Raw genomic sequence first — 26,637 nt, 5'->3', positions numbered from 1 at the left:
GGGAGATTTTGGAGCAAGACGCAAGTAAGGTAGAAGGAGAAGAGAATAAACTGACAAGAGCTCAGCATAGTGATTCAGAGCTGAGTTTGTTGTTATCATTGAAGAATCAGGGAAAGAGCCCGACAGGAAGATTATGAATGCTTATCCATCCCTTAAAAAGTATGCCTTGGTTTGGGAGCAGATACAGGTCCAGGGACAGAGGTTAGTGAGGGTGCTAACCCTCAAAACCAGGTTTGAGTGCTAAGACCCAAGTTATTATTCCTCAGTCTATGGTACCAGAAATTTTAGGGTTGTTGCATAATACAGCTACTGGAGCTCATTTGGGAGTGCAAAAGCTACAAGGAAAGGTGGGAGATCGTTTTTATTGGCCTGGGGTGGCATAGGGATGTGAAGCGTTGGTGTCAGAAATGTCCTGAATGTGCGGTTCATAAGGAGACCTGTCCAGCCCCACGTGCCCTCCTTATTCCTTCTGTGACATTTCGCCCCTTTGAGCGAGTGGCACTTGACATACTAGGTCCCCTTCCAGAGACTACTTTTAAAAACAAATATGTCTTGGTGGTGTGGGATTACTTTTCAAAGTGGACAGAGGCATATCCACTCCCCAACCAGGAGGCAAAAACAGTAGCCAGAATTTTGGTAGAGGAGTGGGTTACCCGTTATGGAACCCCTAGAAGTCTGCATTCTGACCAAGGTAGGAACTTTGAATCAAATTTGTTTGGGGAACTGTGCCGGTTGTTGGAGATTAATAAGACAAGGACATCTCCATACCAGCCTCAGTCAGATGGTATGATCGAGAGGTTTAACCGTACTTTGCTCTCTATGCTGTCTTTTTATGTAAATGATAATCAGCAGAACTGGAATGTCCTGCTGCCCAATGTGATGATGGCATATAGGAGTAGCGTCCATTCCAGTACAGGTTTTACCCCATATAAAGTTATGTTTGGTCAAGAAATGGTTTTGCCCATTGACAACTGATGAATATGTGCTCTCAGGTAAGGGGGTGGGGCCTAACTGGACGTTGGCTATGTGCTTCTGTCTGTCTAGCCAGACTTGGTGCAATTGAATGCTTCTGCAGAGATCAGGTACAGATGCCCTTCCCACTGTGCTCATTTGGACCTTCAATGCTGCAGAAATTTTTCTGTACCCTTCCCCAGATCTGTGCCTCGATACAATCCTGTCTAAGAGGTCTACAGACAATTCCTTGGACTTTATGGCTTGGTTTGGGCTCTGACATGCACTGAGCATAAAAATGTTTGGTTGCTTTATCATATGAGTGGAAAAGGACTATAAGAATTGTCTGAGATCTATGGTTATATGATTAACTTTCAATGTGACAATTCTGCTCATAAAAATTTGTTTTTGTAGTGGGTGTTAAAAATATGTAGATGTGTTTTATATTGTGTAGGTCTCCAGCTAACACGTTATTACTGTCTAACTGAAATACTTCTGCTAATCAGCTGTGGGCCACTATTTCCAAAAGTTGTGCAGTTAATGCAGATTTCCTGTTGTTCTTACTACTTTGAGTAAAGATAAAGGATGGAGCAAGGTTTGTTTTACAAATTTTAATGTCACATCAGTTATTCACATTAGTGCTGTATCATAGTTAATGATACAGTTCCCACATGTGGACCTCAATAAAATAGAAATATACATGGGTTTGTTGATATACATAACGTGTTAATGCAGAAGTAGAGAAATTACAGCTGCAACATCTCAATGTATGACAGACTGAGTAAAACTTGTCACTGACAAATGTCCTGCTCAAGTCATCCTTGCAATGGAGGTTTGGGTTGAATAACTAGTTCTCTTCCAATGTTTCATCATCAGGCTCTCGCTTAAATTGATATCGCCATCATTACTGTCCTTATAGTGTGTACAATCGCTGAGGATTTAGGAAGCCTCTGGAGCTGAGATTCACATAAACGCCTTTTTCTTTCTGACACGCTGTGGAAACGGTACACTAATCTCAACGTTATTTCCAGCATGAGCTTTCAAATGACGTTTCAGATCTCTTTGGTATGTGAAAGCTCACGTCACACTCAAGACACATGAAAGGTTTTTCTCCGGTGTGAAGCCTCATGTGTACATTAAGGTTTCTTTTTTCTTTGAAACCTTTTCCACACTGTTGGCAGGTGAAAGGCTTCTCTCCAGTGTGAACTCTCATGTGAATCTCAAGGTTTGAATTGCTCGAGCAAGTTCTTCCACAGTGAGGGCAAATGAAACGCTTCTCTCCAATGTGAGTTATTGCATGATCCTTAAGAAGATCGTTGTCTGTGAAACTCATTCCGCACTGATGACATTTAAAACAGCTCTCTCTCACATGAATCTTCTTGTGGGAATTAAGGGTGACTCTTTGTCTGAAACTCTTTCCACACTGATCACATGTGAAAGGCATTTCTCCAGTGTGAATTCTTATGTGGTCATTAAGGTTTCCTTGTTGTGCAAAACTCTTTTCACAGTGAGGGCAGGTGTAAGGCTTTTCTCCAGTGTGAATTCTCATATGGACTTTAAGGTTTCCTTTTCCATTGAAACATTTTCCACACTCTTGGCACGTGTAAGGGCTCTCTCCATCATGAACTTTCATGTGAGCTTCAAGGTTTTCATGTTGGCTGAAACTCTTTTCACACTGAAAGCAGGTGAAATTATGTCTACCCCCCGTCTTTTGAGCACATTTTTTTGAGGAAGTCTCTTCAGTCTCTGAGCAGCTAAGATCATTTTCTCCAGTTATGACATCATTTTTCTCTTCCTTTACATCATTCAGATCTTGAATCTCCTCTTTCAGCGGCATCAGATCTAAGGTGAAAACAGAAAAAAATACAAGTTTAAGCCCAGTTTAATGACACAAAATGACAAATGCATACTCTGAGAACGCTCCACAAGATATGTTTGTTGATACTCAATGTTGATTGGGTGAATGCAGGTTTTAAACAGTTTATTCGTACAGGATAAGTAAATCACTGTTCTAAACTAATGTGCTGTTACATTGTAAAACACACACACATGCAGATCACACACACAGAAACATCAAGTAGTATAGAAACTTACTGTCAGTGCTGTTCTGTGATTTATCAATAAAATGGCTTAAAAACTTAAAGTTTTAGCATGTCTTTCTATTTTTGAAAGAACTAAAACCCACAGCTTCACAATTAGCAGAGAGACACCACACAGATAATATTAAGTTCACACACAACGGATCTCTTACTAATGGACTCAAATCTAATATTACTGTTCTATATTATTTGTATCTGATTTAGAACTAGCAGAAATCTGCAAGAAATATACACGCTTTAGTTGGATAATAGAGGATATGGTGAAGAAAATAGGTCAGAAGAAATGTGATACTGTCATGAATACCATTATGCAGGGGTTCTCAACTTTGGCCTTCGAGATACACTTTCCTGCAAAGTTTAATCCTGATTGTTTTGCTGTATTTCTTACCTATGAGGGAGTAACATTGTGGTTTTTGAAGTTTTTGAAACCTGCAGCTTTCACTAGAGAGATACTGGACAAACTCAGAAAGAGATAATTTACACACACATCTCTCTTTCTCTATAACTCAATATATAGCTGCAACCAGCAATACAGGCTGGAAATTCAATGTACAGCAGATGAAAATGAACTCAAAATGAATAGATGTTTATGCAAGAATAAACAAAAACACTAATTTCTAATCCAAAAGGAAGAAAGATTAGTACAACACTTACATTGATGACAAACAAATTGAAATGACAATTTTATAAAGTCGTTCCATCTGGGACTCACAATCTCTGGGTCAGGTACCCGTCACCAGAGCTGCCAATTTAACAATTTTGTCGCTAGATTTAATGACTTCTCTGCCCCTTTTGAGACTTTTTTCAAAAGCCTAGCAACTTCTTGGACAAACCATATCTAGATTCTGTAACTCGTCCACTGATCTATATATAGATAAGTGGATTCGCAAATATGATGTCCATCTAGCGACATTTAACGACCAGTTTTAGCTACTTTCAGCTGAACGCAATTGGCAACACTGCAGTCACTCACCTGTGGCATTACACATTGAGCTACTTTTTGATGCACATTCACCAGGCTGCCAAAGAGAGCTTTCTGTGTCAGAATGGGCTCACAAAAACATTATTAGGATGTTAACCAGATTATACTAATGTAGCTTATGGTTAACCTGATAACTGAAGAGCCACAATAGACTAAAATGCAACTGATGAACATGACATGAAATTAGCATGCTAAGCTAACTAATATAATTTCATCAGGTACAATAAAATTCCGTGCTGTATTTCTCAGGTACGGAGCCCCGCACATGACATGCAAGAAAAAAAATTAGGTCGTGCACACGATTTACTATTTTGTTCCCTTCGATTTATAAATCATGCAATTCTTGCAGATTTGAGAGGAATCAGGTGTATCAACTTTCAATTTACTAGATCTTGAAAAAAAACAGAAAAAAACAGGCAGGCCTAGCACTTATTCAAACATGCAGTCACTTTCTCACTAATGCATTCAAACAAATGTAATCTTACAGTACTATTTTATCTATAGTATCTGATTTAGAATGAGCAGAAATCTGTAAGAAATATTGCTACCCGTTGATAAAATAATTTATGTAAGTGTACTGTTATTTCCATCCTTCCCAACAAAATTTGCACTGCAAATAGCAATATGTAACTTTTTCATGCTGATAAACAAGCATGACGTAGTCTATTACATCATGGGAAAGTGTTTAATGCACACTAGTGTTCCACTTGTGTTTTTTTTTTCCATTTAATATATGTTCTGAACAGAACTTTTGTGATATTTCAAATCATACTGAAATGCTTTAGCCACCAATTTCATCAGGAAGCGAAGGTGGAGCAGTGTTTCTGTTATCAGTTAGCAAGGGCTATGTTCACACTGTCAGTTTTTGGGATTGACAACCGCATTTACTTATAGGAGTCTCGAAATCCCGTTCACACAGCAATTTACAGTAGCGTCTCAAATACTATCTGTATGAACGTGCAACGAGAGTTAATGTAAATGTAAACAATGAAAATGTGATAGCCGGACACCTTTAATGTTGCACTCGTGTCTCACATCCTTTGCAGCATTTCACACATAACACGACATTTGAGTCTAGAATTTCACACAAAACTGATGGGAGTGGCTCCGGTGTCACTCCTGTAAATAGCCGTACTATGTGTGAACGCAACTGTATTGAGGACTCAAATACAGGACTGAACCGTATTCTGCTGCTGTGTGAAACGTGGCCATGGTGAATCCGAAGCGGAACTGGAGTGAGTATTGAATGCTTAGGAGCGCGGAGGAAAATTGTTGCTGCTTCACTCTGCTCAGATACTTGGGTTTGAAGGCAGCTTTAGTGTCTGGTCATGTAATCTCAACATGTCTGTCCACATGATGTGACTTACTCCATGTCAAAAAAGTGCTTTAATTATGACACTTATATGACATTCATCTAAAATATCAGTCTTTGTAGAGCTGGATATTTGAATATATAGATCAAATGAGCTTTGAGAATGAAACCAACCTGTTTGTGTCTCAGTATCTTCTTGTTTTTCTCCGAATGCTTCTTCAATCTTCACATCTTCAATCTCCACTTTAATAAACGCCATCTTTATACACGTGGATCTCGTTGCTTCACCAGGAGCTTTTTAGTGTGTTTGGACACGTTGGTTCACGTCTGTCATGTTTAAAATGAAAATAATTAAGAGGAAGAAAAATAAATTCACACTAAATCTCAATCAGCTCCCTACTTCTGTAGTCAGCGCACTGGTAAGGGAGTCAGTCCGAATGAGAGTTAATTGAACATTAGCCAAAAATGTGAAATAATGTAAGTGTGGTGTGCGTGGTCATGTGCTTTGAGTGCGAGAGACCCCATTTCACCTGCCGGTGTGCATGGCCATTTTTGTATCTTTGTGCTCGGCTCCGCATTCGAAGATGCACAACTTAAAGCCGATTCTGTACTGGCATCTTACCAAGCACCGCTTGCGCTTGTCCAAATTAATTGTGTACATTTACAAAATAAGTCTACAATAGCAGAAATAAGCCTTTTTAATTACAATAAAAATCCATGTTTAATAAAAATGTTTATTAAATTAAATAAGAAATGTTTAATGAAATTAGAAAACATTTAAGATACTGTAAGACGTTTAGTTTTATATGTTCCCATATCCATATATTTTGTTCTAATGTCACATGTAATAATTTCAAGGTTTACTGGATTTTATATGATTCTTTGGTAGCGTGGGTTTGGTCAAGTGTATAACAAAAAAACAAACAAACAAAAAAGGATCGCGTTGCGCTTTCAGGCGAAAGTATAAACAAGCTTCACACGTTTGTGTTCGTTAGACGCGGTGATTCGAATCACTGAATCATTTGGTTCAATTGATTTGAGTTTCCAAAACCTCAGTTTCTCCATCACTATTGCGCTGTACTCGCATGCTTAACTGTTCGTTAATGGTTAAACATAACAACATAACATTCATTGATATATAACTCATATCATAGCTCTTATAAAGTTATATGCAAGGTTTGTATCGATCTAAACACTTAAAGCGATATAAAACACACACCTTTCTCTCTCTCTTTTTGTAATTTGCATTCGAACATTAACATAACAGGCTAGCATAAATTAAACTGTAAGACTTAAACTGAGACATAAGAATCGGTAAACACAAACCTTTCTTCAGCTGAATCACAGAGAATGCAGGAGAGTGGCGCAGCCTTATGACGTCACAACACCAAACCAAAATAAAAGTCTATTGGTCAAAAGTTTGGATACATTACTATTATAATGTTTTTGAAGTAACTTATGCTCACTCAGTTTCACAGTGATAATAGAAAAAAATTAATGGACAAATTATTTTGGCTTTACAGCAGCTGTAGGAAATGTTATTAACGAGCTAAAGTACGTTTTTGATTGAATCACTTCCGTTTTAAAAATTGTTAATTATTAACTTAGGGGCTACTTAAATGACACCTTTTTAACTAAGTAAAAAAAAAAATACTTTTAATGCATTCTTGTTGCTCATTTATGTGTTTAGTCTGTAGGTTTGCGCATTTGAATGCGTTTGTGTGCAGACGCTTAGTCTTTCTTTACAAAGTGACATTGACAAATTACTTATATGGCCCACATAATACAGAATTATTAGTCATTTCTGCTGATCCATGCGAACTGGAATCATTTTGATAAAGTTTTATCTATGCATAGGGAAAGGAAAGGGAAGGAGGCCTTCGCAGGGGATAGTTTAGTTGACACTTCAGGGCTGCCTTGTCGTCGTGTCTAGACACAAGTCCTTCATCTCATCTGGATACGGCCTGGATCTGGCAGACTACGGCGAACCTCGGGATAAACAGAGAGAGACTAATATTAGCGTAGACGCCATTCTTCTTATGATGTAGCGAGTACATCAGGTGTAATGGGAAGTGTTCCCGGTTCCGGCTGACGTAATCTATGCAGCCTAACATTTTACATGATTTGTATTATAGAAGTAGATAATGTGATTTGTGTATGCCAGGTTAAAGAGATGTGTTTTTAGTCTAGATTTAAACTGACAGGGTGTGTCTGCTTCCTGAACAATGCTAGGAAGACTGTTCCAAAGTTTAGGTGTCTTTCCAAAAATCTGAGACTCCACAAGGACACCAACTAACCAAATGATATAAGGAATCCATATATTTCATAAATTTATACACACCAAAGCACCCTTGGGAAAAAAAAAAAAAAAAAAAACTTTACTAAATTCACACTGTATAGTACGTGTACAAACCCAGCCAAAATTTCCATGTGGGCCCATGTGAGTTTTTTATGGACTGTCACTTGGGCCCTGCATGGGCAACCCAAATGGGTTGAATATCCCACATTTCTGGCACAATACCATGGATACAGTTGATGCTACTGCAGTAAATTCATGGTAAATATTGACAATTTCTGGATTGAAAAGCCATCAAACTGGTTAGTTGTGGCACAATGTTACTTCTGTTTTTCCCCTGTTGTTGAGAATGTCAACGCTGGTTCATCTGGCTTCAACTAGTTTAAATCACCAAGACATTTGTGGTTTATATTGGTAAATGCATTTGCTCAAGCTGGAACTGCACTGTGTTTTGGGCCAAGCTGTCTGTGGTGCGGTTCTGGATCCATCTGTAGATTTGAGGTCACTTCAGCTTTACGCAACTTTGTTCTGGCAGTGGGATAGTCAGCTAGACTATCCCAAAACGACTCGTTCTTCCCGAGTCACATTAAAGATTAGTTCAAAATGAACGAATCGTTCAAGAACGACACATCACTACCTCGTTGACATTAATACAACTGTATGTTAAAGGAACACTCCACTTTTTTTGAAAATAGGCTCATTTTCCAACTCCCCTAGAGGTAAACAGTTGAGTTTTATCGTTTTCGAATCCATTCAGCCGATCTCTGGGTCTGGCCAGTACCACTTTTAGCATAGCTTAGCATAGTTAATTGAATCTGATTAGACCGTTAACATCTCGCTCAAAAATGACCAAAAAGTTTTGTAGCATATGCACACGTATCAGGATAATCAATAAACTTTGGAATGTTCAGAACGCTTTTAGCATGCTGGACTGGGTTGTAAAATCTCATCTCGGCTCCGACCGGTCTGCAAAAGATGAGCCCACTTAACAATTTTGCGGCCTGGCCGAGATTAAACAGAGATGTCCACTTCCAGCTCTTGGGACATCAAAGGGACACTCGTGTGGACTACGGACCAGATGGACATTCCAACACACACCACACACACACAGACACATACAAAAACACACAAACATACATTATTGACTGTATATGTAAAATACAGTCATGCCAAAATATACCCATCATGTATTTCGAGCATATGCATGTTTCCTAGTGTTAAGATTTTGTTTAAATGAGTGTATTGGTGCTAGTGTTAGTTGTAATAAGGGAATTTTGTCTGTAAACCATAACTTCCTTTATATGCCTGTCTGATCTATCGAGTTTGATCTCGTTTTAAAGCTCTGGCTACTGATCATTCACTGAGATATGTCACATAGCTGACAAATGCATTTTTCTATGTGTTTAATGAGATACTTTAATGAATACTGTGAAGAAAGTACTCCATCTCGAAATCTGATCTGATAGTCGTAAATTCAGCTTGGAGACAAGACAAAGAAAGAGCTTGCCCGCCAACTTTGCATCAATGTCATTGGCTATTCCACCTCAAGGAGGTGTGTCGGCTTATCTGTCATAAAAAGGGAACACCAGGATTCTCCGGTGTGTTCTCCCGACGGCCCTGAATCATCCATCGCCCACTCACGCATGTCTCTCCCGGACGTCACGGCGACGCGCTTCCATCGCGCTCATCACGGGACCACCAGCTCTCCGGCGAAACTAACTTTCACGTCCTCAGTTCAAACCCTCCCGCGAAAACGGAAGAAGCCAATGAACTGCAGCAGCACTGACCTGAAACCCCGCAAGCAAACTGATCCAAGTAGCCCACCGTTTCTGAATCTTAGATTATGAAACTGATTTCTATGCTGGCTTTCAAGGACTGTTAGATTTTGCTATTTGCCTTCTCTCTTTCCTTCCTTTCCTGTCTCTACGTTCCCTTTTTGTATATATTTGTATAGTCTATATTTAGACGTATAACCTCTGTAGTCGTAGTTTGCATATATTAAATACATTATATCCATGCTCTTTGTTTTCTTGCTCATTCAACAAAGACCAGGTCACTTTAACGTTTCGATCCTATATCCTTGCTTTACGTTTGGATGCTAGAATAAGAAGTCTTTCTCGTGGCCAGAGAACAGACCTTCCTTTTTATAACATTCTGAGGAGCTATAGTTTGCCGGACAAACAAACAGTTTCTCTAAATAATTATTAAACCAGAACTAATCATATATATATAATTGATTACAATTCGTTGTAATTAATTCACCATATATGGTTAATTAGGGGCCAAGCACCGAAGGTGCTTAGGCACCTATTGTTATTGTTGGCGTTCCGTACGCTTATTATTATTCTTCTTCCGCTCTTGAAGTCTATGGCAGCCCATAGAACCGCTTACGGGAAAGTTGTGAAATTTGGCACACAGTTAGAGGACAGAAGGACCTTTGTCCATAGCAAATTTGGAGTCTCTAACTCAATCCCTCTAGCGCCACCAGCTGTCCAAAGTTGCACTTATGTTTATGCTAATAACTTTTGAACCATAAGGGCTAGAAACAAAATTCTTTTTTCCTCCGATTCGAATGTACCCTATGACGTCATTTTCCGTCATGAAAATTTTTCCGCCATTTTGAATTTTCTGAAAAACCTACTTTTTCGAACTCCTCCTAGGCCGTTACTCCGATTTTCACGAAAATTGAACCAGATCATCTTCAGACCATGCTGACAAAAAGTTATGGAATTCAAGTCGATTGCTCAAACCGTTTTCGAAAAACACACGAACGAAGTAAGGCTGTATCTCTGTAACACTTTATCATATTCAGACCAAACTTTTTACATGTCATGACAAGCATGACCTGAGGCACCATGCAGTGTTTCGGCGCAGCGCCACCTACTGGTGCGGAGATATAAAAAATGGCTATTTTTGCTTATAACTTCTGATGGGTTTGTCCAAAAATCATAAATTTGGTCTCGTTGGATTCGGGGCATCATGCTGAGTCAAATCATATCCAATTTTCCCACTTCGGCCATTTTGGCCGTTGGCCATTTTGAATTTTGTGCTAAAATGCTGTATTTTACGAACGCATTAGCGTATCATTACGAAACTTGGTATGGGTCATCAGCACAATGCTCTGAAGGAGCCTGAGAAGTTTCGGACCAGCGCCACCTTGTGGTCAAAAGTTATAACAAAATTTACAAAAATGCTAATAACTTTTGTCTATATTAACCAATTGTAATAAAACTGGTCTCTTTAGATTCCTTGGGTTATGCTGAGAACATAGATATCAAATTTGCCATAGTCAGCTAAACGTCCTGTCCGCCATATTGTTTTTCTTTAAAAACCTACTTTTTCGAACTCCTCCTAGACCGTTGCTCCGATTTTCACCAAAATTGATCCGTGTCATCTTCAGACCATGCCGACAAAAAGTTATGGATTTCAAGTCGATATGTCAAACCGTTTTCGTATACCAGAGCAAAGAATTTGAGGCATGATGCAAAAACGACTCTTGAAGCTGTATCTCTGCAATGCTTTGACATATTGACACCAAACTTTGCAAGTGTCATTGTCACCTTACTCTGACCATACCACATTAATTTGGTCACAGCGCCACCTATTGGTCGAAAGGGATGAACCAGTAAATCCTCATTTTTGATCATTTTTCAGCTCTTTTACCTAAAATGATCTTAATAGGTCTTTAATTGCTCACTGCTGCTGTTGGTCTGATGCTCACAGCCATGTTGGCTGGCTTCTTGTGCTGTTTTTGTGCTTGGCCCCGTAATTGCTGCTTGCAGCTATATTTCCCCCTTGGGTCGGTATGTGCATAATAATTCGTAAAGCTTTGTGAATTATTATATTCATATTCCACCCATAAATTGATTAATAACTGTACAAACCGTTACAGTTTTGACCAAAAACTCAACTGTTTAACTATAGGGCAGTTGGAAAATGAGCCTACTTTCAAAAAAAGTGTTCCTTTAAGAAATTTTTATACAGGGACATATATAAAGTTTTAAAACATAAAAGCAAGTAGCCTAGTAAATAATAAAGAGGAACAATGAAACATTACAAGCAATAAACAAAGAGTGCTTTCAGAACATTTTCCATTCAAGAGCTTTGAGTGATTTTTCACTTTCTCAGCTTTATGGTTGTTTGATTATGATGATAATATAGCAGGATCTAATAAGCTGAATCCAGACTAATGCACAGATCTCTTTTGAAATATAAGAAGTTTCTTTCCTGTCTGTTTAATACTTTAAGACATAACTGACTGTGTTTATATTAATTTTGCATCATAAAAGCATTTTGAGAAGCAAGTACCTTTAAGCACTAGTCGCACATAGATGCATGCGTGAACGCTCTTCACAAAGCGCAAATGAGAATTTGAAATCGAAAGCAGCCTTCTGTCAGTGCATTTCATATTTTTAATATAAAAGCCCACGGCATTCCAAACAACATAAATGCCTTTGTAGAGCATTAGTGAGGAAAATAGGCCTACCAGCAGGCCAGACCGCAAACTGCAAGCATAACATGAAGCAAAACATCTTTCATACATTGTGCAATGAATCCCACAAATGTAATTTGCTTCAGCTTTTCTGAACTCTCCGAGCTTCAAGCTCAACTTCAGTAGGAATCAATTAAAAACATTAGCTCTGCTCCGTGCCAGTGGACACGCACCAAGCACACGCAGCGTCATGGACTCTGGACTCTGCCTGCACAAACTGTGTGGACCTGTCGGTGCATATTCTGAGAGCCAGGAGGGTCTACGCACATTCTATTACAGGAGCAAGGCCCACTGCCGCCAATGAGCCGTTGGTGGGCCCTACTCACGGAGACGATGTCGGCGAAGATACCTGGGACCGCCGTCCTCAACTGTCTCCCCATTGTCCGGTTGTTTTCATGGGAGAGGCCTTCCATCCTCCTCCCGCCGTCGCCAACTTCGTCTCTTTTGGTGTGGCCACAGAAGATGACTCAATGTTCATCTCTGCTTCGGAGAAGGATTGGGCTACATCCGAGCCTGACCGCCCGGACGTCAAAGGCCCCTCCAAGAGGAGCTCATGAGGGTGCTATGACAAAGCAGTCAGAGAGCTAGACCTCTCATGGAGCGCTCCGGACGAGCCAGCCAGGAGTAAGTTGGACTCCTGGTATTTCCAGGAAGGCCGCCGCCAAGCCGCTCCAAAAAGGAGTACACCCTTCTTCCCAGACGTCCAGGACCATGTGGTTAAGTCGTGGTCTGCACCCCAGTTGGCAGGCATCCACGCATTCTTCTCCAACGTGCGGAGGTACATGGGTATGTGCGCATGCCCCCTGTCAAGGAGACCGTCGCCACACACCTGTTCAAGTTTGGGCTCTGGCTGGGCCACTCAAGGACATTCAGAGAATTGTCTCTTACCCACTTCTTTGTTATCTTTGCTGTGTGCTTAGGCTCGTTGTCCTGTTGGAAGATGATCCTTTGCCGCAGTCTTTGTTTCATCAGATGAGAGAATTTTGTTTCTCATGGTCAAAGAGTCCTTCAGGTGCCTTTTGACAAACTCCAGGCAGGCTGTCATGTGCCTTTCAATGAGGAGTGGATTCCGTCTGGCCACTCTACCATACAGACCTGATTGGTGGAGTGCTGCAGAGATGGTTGTTCTTCTGGAAGGTTCTTCTCTCTCCACAGAGAAATGCTGGAGCTCCGTCAGAGTGACCATCAGGTTCTTGGTCACCTCCCTGACTAAGGCCCTTCTCCCCCAATCGCTCAGTTTGGCGGGGTGGCCTGCTCTAGTAAGAGTTCTGGTGGTTCCAAACTTCTTCCATATCTGGATGATAGAGGCCACTGTGCTCATTGGTATCTTCAACGCTGCAGTAATTTTTCTGTACCTTTCCCCAGATCTGTGCCTCGATACAATCTATACAGTCTCTGAGGTCTACAGACAATTCCTTGGACTTCATGGCTTGGTATGTGCTCTGGCATGCACTGTCAACTATGAGACCTTATATAGACAGGTGTGTGCCTTTCCAAATCATGTTTGTCTCAACCCTAATCAAACGTGTGTGTTGCGAGTAAGTAAAATGAAAATATTTGGAGCATAAAAATGTTTGGTTGCTTTATCATACGAGTGGCAAAGAACTATAAGAATTGTCTAAGAGATCTACGCTGCCGTCCAAAGGCAAAGCGCAGTAACTACACATTTGATCAAAAATGAGTTATGGCTTGAAATGGGCTTTGTAACATCTGTTCTGTCTTGTGACAAAGTATCCCGGTTCAAAATTGGCCTGTTTCTGAGAAACGAGGGTGTCAAAATTGCAGTAACTACAAAATCGAAGCTAATACCAAGGCAAACCGCAGTAAGTGATGTTACTGCGTTCTAGCTTTGTTTTCCCGGCTTTGAAACCCTGCGGCATGATGGTTAAACTCGCGTTAAAATGCAAATATCCAAAGACGAGAAAGGAAGATAGCAAAATATTAACTCCTAGCCAAGCAAATGACAGCTTTATAATCAATTAACTTGCTAGCTGCTAGCAAATTAGACCGATATTTTAGCCTATCTGCGCTGCTCCATTGATGGCTATACACTCAACGTAATCAGGGGCGGACTGGCCATCGGGAGTACCGAGAGTTTTCCCGGTTGGCCGGGACAATGTGGGCCGGCCCGTTGCAATGTAAATATATGTGAAGAATGAATTAAAGTAAATTTACGTAGTCTGTATCCTCAGTCAACCCAGACGAATTGTTCGCGCGGCCGAACCACTTGAGCCAAAAAAAACTTAATGTGCTCAGTCTGTCTAGCGCTGTCTGTCTGTCTGTCTACTGTCCACAGAAACCGAGCAGCGTGGCACTTTTACTGTTTGATTAAAAAAAAATAAAAAAATAAACGACGGACATTCATTTCCAGGCATGCACTTCTGACCTTTTCAGATTTTTCATATTTTAATGACGTTATTCATGGATACAGAAACATTAACGTTGTTTCAGCATGTCAGATAAGAGTGAATGTTTGTGTATCTGTTATTAGGATTTCTTTAGTAATTTCACAATCATTTGAAAATTATTCATAAAACTCGAAATATCATTCACATACTAAACATGGCCTAAACTTTCATATTTAAGTAGCCTATGTCCCGTGTTAGGAAAGTGTCTAAAATATATAATTTTCTAATTAGTTCACATGCATTATTTTACACACTGGTGATCAAGTTTGAAAAAAATACTTCCTTAATGTTTTTGAAAGAGGATAAAGGAATTTATTTGATCGAAAATACAGTCAAATAGCTGTTTTCTATGTGGATTTATTGTAAAATGTAATTTATTCCTCTGATCAAAGCTGTTTTTTTAGCATTATTACTCCAGTCCTCAGAGCAATTTTAACATTCACAACATGCAAACATCAAAAAAAAAAAAAAATAAAGTTATTAAAAACAATCAATGTGTAGTAAGAAACACAACAATAAAGTTGGATGAACACATTTAGTTTGTAGATACTGCACTTTGCTTTTGCAATAGTTTTTTAGTTGTTTAAGGTCATCCAAAGGCAGAGTGCAGTATCTACATTTTGGGGGTCAAAGGTCACATCAGTGGTCATGGTTTTTATCTATAAAATATTTCTTCCTAAGAAGGCAATACATGAATGCATTACCACTAATCTACCTACAACGTGTTTGACTGGCTGGTGTAAAAACTTTAAAGGTGTTTTTCTCAGTTTCAGTGTTTGCGTAGTTACTGCACTTTGCCTTTGTAGGGCAGTACGGTTATATGATTAACTTTCAATGCAAAAATTAGTTTTTCGAACAGAACATGATAGTTTCTGATATTATGCTTTTTCAAATATTACCTTTTATACAGTGTGTAATGTAGCTGTTTGAGAATGTAAAAAGTCTGCAAAGTTATTGTCTCCCAGAAGAAAGAGTCAATTCTGAACTGCCGAAACTGCCCGCGAACAACATCTACTTTGACCCGTCATCAAACACTGCTGGTTTGTGCTGTGTACATGTCAAGAAGATGCTATTTACTGTGATGCGAAAGCAAATTCTCTTTATATACACTTCCAAAGGATGAGGATGTGAAGAGTCAGTGGTTAATTACCACAGCGATACAACAGCAGCATAACCTTTAGTTGTGTTCTCGACATTTTACTAAGTATTGCTTCTCAAATCTCTGTGAGGTCAATGGGGGATTTGCAAAGTCTTAACCAACTTGCTCCTCTGTATGACAACCTGTAAGTATAATTAATTACTGATATATATATATATATATATATATATATATATATATATATATATATATATATATATATATTCTATTGGGTGTTCAAAATACATAGATTTGTGTTTTATATTGTGCAGGTCTCCAGCTAACCGGCTAACTCAGGTTGTTACTGTCTTACTGAAATAGTTCTGCTGAACAGCTGTGGGCCACTATTACCAAAAGTTGTGCCAGTTAATGCAGATTTTCTGTCGTTCTTACTACTTTGAGTAATGATAAAGGATGAAGCAAGGTTTGTTTTACAAACTTTAATGTTACATCGGTCATTCACGTTATTGCTCAGCTGACATATGCACCATTATTGATATGGTTAATGATACAGTTCCCACATTTGGACCTCAATGAAATAGAAATATACATCGGTTTGTTGATATACATAACATGTTAATGCTGATGTAGAGGAATTACAGTTGCAACATCTCAATGTATGACAGACTGAGTAAAAACTTGTCACTGAGAAATGTCCTGCTCAAGTCGTCCTTGCAATGGAGGTTTGGGTTGAATAATTAGTTCTCTTCCAATGTTTCATCATCAGGCTCTTGTTTGAATTGATATCGCCATCATTACTGTCCTTACAGTGTGTACAATTGCTGAGGATTTAGGAAGCCTCTGGAGCTGAGATTCACATAAACGGCGTTTTCTTTCTGACACGTTCTGGAAATGGTAGACCAATCATAACGCTATTTCCAGCATGAACTTTCAAATGAACTTTCAGATCTCTTCGGTATGTGAAACTTACGTCACACTGAAGACACATGAAAGGTTTCTCTCCGGTGTGAAGCCTCATGTGTACTTTAAGATTTCTTTTTTCTTTGAAACCTTTTCCACACTGTTGGCAGGTAAAAGGCTTCTCTCCAGTGTGAATTCTCAAGTGAACCTCAAGGTTTGATTTGCTCGAGCAAGTTCTTCCACAGTGAGGGCAAATGAAACGCTTCTCTCCAATGTGAGTTATTACATGATTCTTAAGGAGATCACTGTCTGTGAAACTCATTCCACACTGATGACATTTAAAACAGCTCTCTCTCACGTGAATCCTCATGTGGCCCTTAAGGTTTAATTTACGTTTGAACCTCTTTCCACACTGATCACATGTGAAAGGTGTTTCTCCAGTGTGAATTCTTATGTGGTCACTAAGTGTTCCTTGATGTGCAAAACTTTTTCCACACTGAGGGCAGATGTAAGGCTTTTCTCCAGTGTGAATTCTCATGTGGACTTTAAGGTTTCCTTTTCCACTGAAACTTCTTCCACACTGTTGGCAGGTGAAAGGCTTTTCTCCAGTGTGAGTTTTCATGTGGATATGAAGGTTTCCTTTTCCAGTGAAACCTCTTCCACACTGTTGGCAGGTATAAGGGCTTTCTCCATTGTGAACTTTCATGTGAGCTTTAAGGTTTTCACGTTGGCTGAAACTCTTTTCACACCGAAAGCAGGTGAAATAACGTCTACCCCGTGTCTTTTGAGCTCTTTTTTGTGAGGAAGTCTCTTCAGTCTCTGAGCAGCTAAGATTGTTTTCCCCAGTTATGACATCATGTTTCTCCTCCTTTACATCATTCAGATCTTGAATCTCCTCTTTCAGCGGCATCAGATCTAAGGTGAAAATAGATAAATACAAGTTTAAGCCCAGTTTAATTGCACAAAATGACAAATAAATGCATATTTAGAAAGCGCTCCACAAGATGTTTGTTTATACCATCTGGATACTCCATATTGATCGGGTGAATGCAGGTTTTAAACAGTTTATCGTACAGGTAAGTAAATCACTGTTCTAAACTAATGCGCTGCTACATTGTAAAACACACACACAGACAGAATCACATGCAGAGCGCACACACAGAAACATTTTAGTGTAGAAACTTACTGTCAGTGCTGTTCTGTGATTTATGAATAAAATAGCTTAAAAAAAAAAAAAGAAGCTAAAACCCTATCTTCACTATTCACTATTTCACTTCACTATTAGTAGAGAGATGCCACACAGTTAAGATTAATTCTCCAACAACACACACACACAACGGCTCTCTTACTTATGGACTCAAATGTAATTTTACTGTGCTACATTATCTGTATCTGATTTAACCCATACACAGAAGGATAGATAAAAAAAAATAGCTGATATGTAGAAGCAATATCTAGCCAACATCAATGTTTGTTCACAAACTTTAGCCTCTAGTTCAACCCCTATATAATATGATGCTAGATCAAGTCAAAGGAGTGAGATTTTTAGGCTTAAGGTTTGATAATATACATATTGGGTTCATTTGGTCAGAAGGATCTACATACAACAACAAAACAACCAAATATAAGTATTAAGATCCATGCTGGGAATATGGAAGAAAAAACAGCTTTAGTTGGATAATAGAGGATATGGTGAATGAAACAGGTCAGGAGAAATATGAATTCTTGCCTACAGCGATATGGTCATGAATACCATTATGCAGGGCTCTCAGTTTTTAAGTAAATACACTGTTCTGCAGTATCATCATGAAATGTAATCTTACGTAAACAATAAGGTATGAGAGGCTGTGCTGTATTGGGAATAAGTCATGGCTGAAGGCCGTTGTTTAGCACGACGTGAAGCGGAGCACTTATTCATGATACGGCACTAGCCTTGAGTATCTTATTGCTTTTATAAAATGGTTACCACACAATACAAATATTGAAGCCTAAAATATGTATCAATGCAACTTTCATGAATTAAACTTTCACTAAAAGCCTTCCTTTCCTCCAGAAAAAATAGTCCCTGACCGTGAACAGCAACAGAGGTTACATTATTATGCCATTAGATGGCAGCAAAGACTGTCTTTATGAGTGTGTCTGTCAGTAGTGAAGACTTTTATATTGAAAAGACTGAATTGTTGTGAACATGGAACAAGACGCAACTGACAAATGCTTTGACTAGCGCAGTCAGTCACGGGAAAACCCCTTTAACTGTTAAAAGGACAAGATATCGCAGCGGACATTTAAACAGATTTTTTATTATAAATATAGGACTGACCTGAAGGAAAATGCTAAATCAGTGTGCAAAGAGCATGGAGGGGAAATTGTTGCTGCATCACTCTGCTCACATTAGTGATGGGGAGTCGACTCTCAATAGCCCTAGTGTCGGAAACGACTCCAGGACAGGAATCAACTCCCAGTATCGACTCTGTAGATGTGCTGATGTGGCAAAGTGTATAGAACCCAAGAGGCGACACTCTGATACTTTTTGGGCAACAGTTACTAGATGGCACTCCGGTAGCACGGCCGCCATTATGGGGTGAATATACTAACCGGACCATAGAATCCTTCACATCTTACACACCCAAAATCGGCAAATTTCACTGCCAAATCAGAAGCGCAATAAAACATTTTACACATGAAATCATCAGTAAATTTTATGGCACCTACAGTAAATGTTGTGTCGTCTTATATATGTTTTATTTTACCAGTTGTGGAATACAACCATTCAACCATCTGAGGTAACGTAGTTAGCCTACTTTATTGAGTATTTCCATTTTATGCAACTTTACACATTTATTAATAGTAAATTAATAATTAAGGGTGCTCTAAGTGATCCTGGGTGGATGTAACTTCCTGTTGAGTTCGAAGTGTTGTCAAACAAAACGAGGCTAGCTAGACCCTCCCTCCTCCTCCTCCTCCTCCTCCTCCTCCCCTCCATGTGCAGTAGAATGTTCATGAAAATCTGTGATCTTAAGATTAATAATAAAATGTACAAATTTGCCATTTTAGACATAGGTGAGGAGTTCACCTCTTTTTGGTAGTGATGTGACATTGTTTATTTCTAAAGTTTCTTTGATGCTGTTATATTTTAACAGGCTTTTGGAGCAGCAGCGTTTCTGTCTTGTCTGATATGTATATGAGAAATGAGACTAAGACTGTAAAATAAATAAATAATGCAATTCGATGTATTTACGAAACACAAAAATTGTGTTAATAAAACTGTTGCACTCAATTGCAATGTCAGTGCAAAAAAAGGATGTTCCACTTCTGTCTTCAAAATTAGCGTACGGTAGTTTCTATAGAACAACACTGACACTCATAATTTCAAGATATAAATAACGCCAATAAAGACTATAAATAAAAAGTATAGTGCTTTGTGTTGTACTTTTTAAAACTTTTAGTAGGAGAAAAAAACATTGTGTGTAATAAGAAATGCTGTCTTATATTTTTTTAATCCTGACCCTATTAGGTTGTTAAGTCTGACGTCACGCGGCAATGCTTCCAAGCGGATCAAAGTAATTTTGATTTAATTTGATTAAAAGTAAATGGAGTCAAGGAGTCGACTCCATGAGTAGTCGGGAATCGGAGTCGACTCCAAAAAACCTGGAATCGAACACCCCTAGCTCACATACTCTGGTTTGAAGGCAGAATTAGTGTTTGACTACATTTACACAGCAGATCTTGATGATCAATTCAGATATTGTGACTATATCCAATTTTTTGAACAACGTGCTTACATTTCTTTCAAAAGTGACCTGTATCCAATGTCTTCTTTTTACACTGCACTTTACGAAACAAACCAAAAATTGCATACATGTCACAAATCAATTTCAATAGTACATTCAGTTTAATTTATCAACACAGAAACCTTTTTAAATTGCAACAGTTACGTCAGTGATTATGTACGCAATGATGCATTTAACGCAAACTAACGAAATTAATACTCTGCTAGTCAACTAGAGATGTTTCATTTGTTATAGGTATGTCTGTACCGCATGGGAGGAAAAAATTGGGTCACTTGAACCATGCTGTGTAAATGCAGCCTTTGTCTAGTCATGTGATCTCAACATGTCCGTCCACATGAGGTGACTTACTCCATGTCAAATAATAGTTCTTTAATTAGGACGACTCGTATGACATTCTTCAAAAATATCAGTCAGTTTTGTAGACCTGGATATTTGAATAAGGATCAAATGACCGAGTTTACCTTTGAGAATTAAACCAACCTGTTTGTGTCTCGGTATCTTCTTGTTTCACTTCGAATGCTTCTTCAATCTTCATATCTTCACTCTCCACTTTAATAAATGCCATCTTTATGACACGTGGATCTCGTTGCTTCACCAGGAGTTTTTTGTGCGTGTTTGGACACGTTGGTTCACGTCTGTCATGTTTAAGATAAGAATAATTGAGAGGAAGAAAAATAAATCCACACTAAATCTCTGTGTCTCAATCAGCTCCCTAGTTTTGTAGTCAGTTAGAGTGAGAGTTAATTACTTAAACATTAGCCAAAAATGTGACATGGCGTGCTGTAGTTCTGTTTTAAAGGAACACGCCACTTTTTTTGAAAATAGGCTCATTTTCCAACTCCCCTAGAATTAAACAGCTGAGTTTTCGAATCCATTCAGCCGATCTCTGGGTCTGCCGGTACTTTTAGCATAGCTTAGCATAGTTCATTGAATCTGATTAGACCGTTAGCATCTTCGCTCAAAAATGACCAAAGAGTTTCAATATTTTTCCTATTTAAAACTTGACTCTTCTGTAGTTACATTGTGTACTAAGACCGATGGAAAATGAAAAGTTGAGATTTTCTAGGCCGATATGGCTAGGAACTATACTCTTATTCCGGCGTAATAATCAAGGAACTTTGCTGCCGTACCATGGGTGCAGCAGGCTCAAGTGATATTACGCAGCGCAACAAAGTTCCTTTGATTATTACACCAGAATGAGAGTATAGTTCCTAGCCATATAGGCCTAGAAAATCACAACTTTTCATTTTCCGTCTTAGTACATGATGTAACTACAGAAGAGTCAAGTTTTAAATAGGAAAAATATCAAAACTCTTTGGTCATTTTTGAGAGAGATGCTAACGGTCTAATCAGATTTAATGAACTATGCTAAGCTATGCTAAAAGTGTTACTGCCAGACCCGGAGATCAGCTGAATGGATTCGAAAACTGTAAAACTCAACTGTTTAACTCTAGAGGAGTTGGAAAATTAGTCTATTTTCAAAAAAAGTGGAGTGTTCCTTTAAGTTTAAGTGCAACACAAAGGTAAGCAAGCATATTATTGTTGTTAATTTTACTTTGTCAGATTATTGTATAGTATATATCAATGAATGACACTGATTTGACTGTCATGGTGTGTGCATGAACGAATGTGAAACACCTGCTAATTACATTTCTTGTTCCGATCACTTATATCGGGAACTTTTTGCATTTAACTTAGCTTGTTCTGATTGTTGACATTGAAAATTATGTTTTTTGAGGGTTAAATTCATTGGTTAATTTCTTGATGGCTGTTTTGACAATCGGGACATTTTAGTAATGTATTTGCTCTGATTTGATCAGTTTTCCTGGGAAATGTATCTATTTTTATAATATTTTGTCAACATTATTTTGTTTTAAAGAGTTAAAAATTACCTATATCAACCTTGATTGACATGGCAATAAAATTCTATCACATTATTTTGACAGTTAAAGTTATGGGCGGTTTTTTGTTGGAGTGGGCGGGTTTTGGTGAGGTTTTTGGCTGGAAATCGTCCACGCAATCTGAGTACATGATCGAGCGCGTCAAGTATAAACGCTTCGTCCGCTTGGGGAGAAGCGCGCGCAGTCAGGCGAAAGTAAAAACAAGCTTCACACGTTTGTGTTCGTTAGACGCGGTGATTCGAATCACTGAATCATTTGGTTCAATTGATTTGAGTTTCCAAAACCTCAGTTTCTCTATCATTTTTGCGCTGTACTCGCATGCTTAATGGTTCGTTAATGGTCAAACATAAAAACGTAACATTCGGTGATATATTACTCATTTCATAGCTCTAATAAAGTTATAAAACAGTCTGCAGGATTTGTATCGATCTAAAAACACTTAAATCGCTATAAAACACAAACCGTTCTCTCTTTTTTAATTTGCATTCGAACATAACAGTCTAACATAAATGAAACTATAAGACTTAACAAACTGAGATATAATAATTGTGAACACAAACCTTTCTTCAGCCGAATCACAGGAGAGTGGCGCAGCCTTATGACATCACAACACCAAACCAAAATAAAAGTTTTTTTAAAAATGTTTTTAAAGTCACTTATGCTCATCAAGCCTGCTTTGATTTGTTCAAAAATGCAGAAAAAATTGTAATATTGTAAAATATTACTACAATTTAAAATAATGGTTTTCTATTTTAATATACTTTAAAATATATATATTTTTATTTCTGTGATGCAAAGCAGAATTTTCATCAGCCATTACTCCAGTCTTCAATGTCACATGATCCTTCAGAAAGCATTGTAATATGCTGATTTGATGCTCAATTATTATCAATGTTGTACCAGAATTGGTATCGAGAACCGCAAAATTTTACTAGTCTTGGTACCAACTACTGAAATTTGCATGTAGTTTACCGTAGCTTAGTTGTGATGTGGCTGTTTAACCACCAGTAAAATCATGTTTGGCACAGTAAAATTCAATGTGAATATCCCACATTTCTGCCACAATACCATAGATACAGTTGATGCAATTACAATAAATTCATATTAAATATTGGCAATTTCTGGATTAAAAAGCCATCAAACTGGTTTGTTGTGGCACAATGTTTCTTCTCCTGTTTTTCCCCTGTTGTTGAGAATGTCAACACTGTTTCATCTGGCTTCAACTAGTTTAAAGGGTTAGTTCACCAAAAATTCTGTCATTTATTACTTACCCTCATGCCGTTCCACACCCGTAAGACCTTCATTAATCTTCGGAACACAAATTAAGATCCGATGGCTCTGTGAGGCCTTCATAGGGAGCAATGACATTTCCTCTCTCAAGATCCATTAATGTACTAAAAACATATTTAAATTGGTTCATGTGAGTACAGTGGTTCAATATTAATATTATAAAGCTACGAGAATATTTTTGGTGTGCCAAAAAACCACAATAACGACTTATTTAGTGATGGCCGATTTCAAAACACTGCTTCATGAAGCATCGGAGCACAAATGAATCAGTGTGTCGAATCATGATTCAGATCGCGTGTCAAACTGCCAACGGCTGAAATCACGTGACTTTGCCACTCAAAACAGCAGATTCGATACACTGATTAATTTGTGCTCTGATGTTTCTGAAGCATTGTTTTGAAATCGGCCATCACTAAATAAGTCGTTATTTTGTTTTTTTGGCGCACCAAAAATATTCTCGTCTGACAAATTCATCACAGGTCTGTGGAATTCTCCCAAGAAAGACAGAGCAAAGACCATAAGTTCATCTCATTATCTGGGTGTAGAATGTCCACATACTCCATGTACTGAAACAGCTGCCTATAGAAGTACAACCCTGTTCACATCCCCCCCCAGAATCGCTCAATCCTTTGGTTATGTACAGTTCTTCCCAAAAAACTTCCTGGGTCTGTGCCTCTTCTTTCTATCATGTACTGTGTAACATATACATTATCCTGACCTCTGTTTCCCCGTTTCCAAACCAAATTCAGAGACATTGTTTTAAAAAGTAGTACAGTACTTTGTTAGCACGATTGTATATTGTAGGTGTCCATTCAAACGTCGCATATGTTTTCCACAGACAAATTTTATATACAAAAGTGTTACATATTTTCATGATATCATGGAGGTATAATATGGGCAAGTTAATAAGTATTATAAAGTCCTTCTGTTCTTTCTTAGATTCTCTCGTTAGATTCTCAATTTGCCAGAATGAAAATGAGGAGATAAGTTATGCCACTGGAAGATTCAATGAACGAGTAAAGAACAGCATCTATGTATGCCTTAAATCCAAGTTACTTAGTTTCAAAACATCTCGACATCTTACAGCTATCAAATGCAAATGTCTGATAATTCACAATGAAAAACTAAAAGTTGACTACATTTTTAGAAATATTAATTAATTACTGTGATCCTTATATAACATGTCTTTTAATATGTTATCAAATGATTCCTGTTTTAAATAAGCCTGTACGATTTTCTGATACATAAATATTGTTACACTGAATAACATTTTAGTGGGTGTCTTCTGTAAATCATGGTAAAAAATGTCTGATAGTCATTATTTTTTGCTCAGAAATATATAAAATTAAACAGGACACATTCTAATGTATAGGGGGAACAAATAAATTTAAAGCTGTATTACACAGCTTTAAACATTTCCTAAAGGACAGCCACCATGAGGAGAAACGGAAAACTTGTGAAATGTGTGAAAACATGCAAGTCCATTCATCTTAGTAAGAAAAGACATCCAGCAATAATTGTCCCTATTCATTAAACTGACTAAATATTTCATGATCCACGTAGTAAAAACCTTGATGGGGACTGAAGGAACTGTAAATGTGTGAAAAGGGTGTTCGTTTCTCTGTGACTTATTCTCTAAAGTGTCTGAGACTGACATCTAGTGGACATTTTATTATCTGTGACCTTTAGACTTGAGATTTTTACACACATCACCTAAATACACAAACAGGAATCACCTGAGTTCAGAGAAAGAGAAACTGAAGTGTAGTTGAGCTGTTGTGTGTTTGTTTAAAATGGCAGAAGCCAGAATTTCAGTGGATCAGAATGAATTCCTGTGTTCAGTTTGTCTGGATCTCCTGAAGGATCCATTGGCCATTCCCTGTGGACACATTTACTGTAAGAGCTGTATTATAGGCTGCTGGGATCAGGAGGATCAGAAGAGAGTCTACAGCTGTCCTCAGTGCAGACAGACCTTCAGTCCAAGACCTGCTTTAGGTAAAAACACCATTCTGGCTGAAATGGTGGAGAAACTGAAGAAGATTAAACTTCCTGCTGACTGTTACACTGGAGCTGGAGATGTGCAGTGTGACGTCTGTACTGGAAGAAAACACAAAGCCGTCAAGTCCTGTCTGGTGTGTCTGAACTCTTACTGTCAGAATCACCTTGAACAACATGAGAGTTTGTTTAAAGGAAAGAGACACAATCTGACTGAAGCCACTGGACGACTGCAGGAGATGATCTGCAAGAAACACAACAAGATCCTTGAGGTTTTCTGCCACACTGATCAGGAGTGTATATGTGTGCTGTGTACGATGGATGAACATAAAAACCACGATACTGTATCAGCTGCAGCACAGAGGACAGAGAATCGGGTATGAACTTTAAACTAGACATTGATGAAATAATGTCAACACATTTACGCTTCATGTTCAATCATAATCTCATTTCAGGAAACTAAGAATTTGTGGTTTGAACTTTTGAACATTTCCATGCTTGGTCTTTAAGTGCTCACCATCAATATTTGATTCATATCAGCTGTTCACATGATGATTTTGTGGTAGTATTACTGTCACTGTTATTAGACCAGTGTTGCCAGAAAGGGCGGTTTTGAATGTGATTGTAAAAATGGGTTTGTGCAGGTGGACAAAATTTGGGCTAGATTGGGGTCAGTTTGGTGGTTTTTCAAATATCTAAATTTTATGTCTACATGGTTAACAAACAAAACTCAAGTCATTTTGACATTACTAAACAGACCCACTGCAGAGTCAGCCGGCGTTGGTGTTGATGTTGCCGACGAGCACGTGCTTTTAGCCAATCAGTGATCAGCAGGTAGGCGTGATCATTCATGACGGGTAGGTTTTAGCGTGATAACTTATAGCTGTATATTCAAGTTATCGCTATTCCAAAGTGGGATATATACAGTAAGTTGTATCAGTAGGAAAGAGTGGGAGAGTGACTGGACTCTCAAAACGTGGATTACACCTGTGGTGGGAGATGACTTGAAGGCTCTTTATAAATATAACTAACTCTGAGATCACAGTTGAATGACTTAATTGAAATCGAATATGGGATGATTCCTTTTCATCATCATGTACACACTGATCAGGACATCTGCA

At 38.4% G+C, this 26,637-nt stretch overlaps 1 protein-coding gene across 3 annotated transcripts; it reads right to left on the bottom strand.

Moving 5' to 3' along the window:
* Positions 1–1,547: 1,547 nt before the first annotated feature.
* On the bottom strand, positions 1,548–22,833 carry LOC125245849 (gastrula zinc finger protein XlCGF8.2DB-like). Of its 3 annotated transcripts, none has more exons than XM_048156645.1 (3): positions 22,792–22,810; positions 5,519–5,671; positions 1,548–2,793 (listed from the first exon to the last, which is right to left on the bottom strand). In XM_048156645.1, the coding sequence occupies exons 2-3, from the start codon at positions 5,601–5,603 to the stop codon at positions 1,973–1,975; spliced, it is 906 nt and encodes a 301-aa protein (XP_048012602.1). In that variant the 5' UTR covers positions 5,604–5,671; positions 22,792–22,810; the 3' UTR covers positions 1,548–1,972. The 3 variants fall into 3 exon arrangements, with proteins under 3 accessions (XP_048012602.1, XP_048012601.1, XP_048012599.1); XM_048156644.1 differs by lacking the exon at positions 22,792–22,810 and adding an exon at positions 6,671–6,751; XM_048156642.1 differs by lacking the exons at positions 1,548–2,793; positions 5,519–5,671 and adding exons at positions 16,104–17,454; positions 20,811–20,965 and having other exon boundaries at positions 22,792–22,833.
* Between the last annotated feature and the right edge of the window lie 3,804 nt (positions 22,834–26,637).

This window comes from Megalobrama amblycephala, linkage group LG14, assembly GCF_018812025.1.
Source record: "Megalobrama amblycephala isolate DHTTF-2021 linkage group LG14, ASM1881202v1, whole genome shotgun sequence".
NCBI classification, from domain to species: domain Eukaryota; kingdom Metazoa; phylum Chordata; class Actinopteri; order Cypriniformes; family Xenocyprididae; genus Megalobrama; species Megalobrama amblycephala.
The sequence above is the reverse complement of the archived record's forward strand: the minus strand, read 5'-3'. Positions and strand labels throughout refer to the sequence as shown.

What these genes read in the sequence shown, in the direction of transcription:
- LOC125245849 (XM_048156642.1), bottom strand. Translation starts at nt 20,895, where the DNA reads ATGGCATTTATTAAAGTGGAGAGTGAAGATATGAAGATTGAAGAAGCA. An exon ending in AGATACCGAGACACAAACAG is followed by an intron (nt 17,455 to 20,810) that starts GTTGGTTTAATT and finishes TTTTCACCTTAG; the next exon opens with ATCTGATGCCGCTGAAAGAG.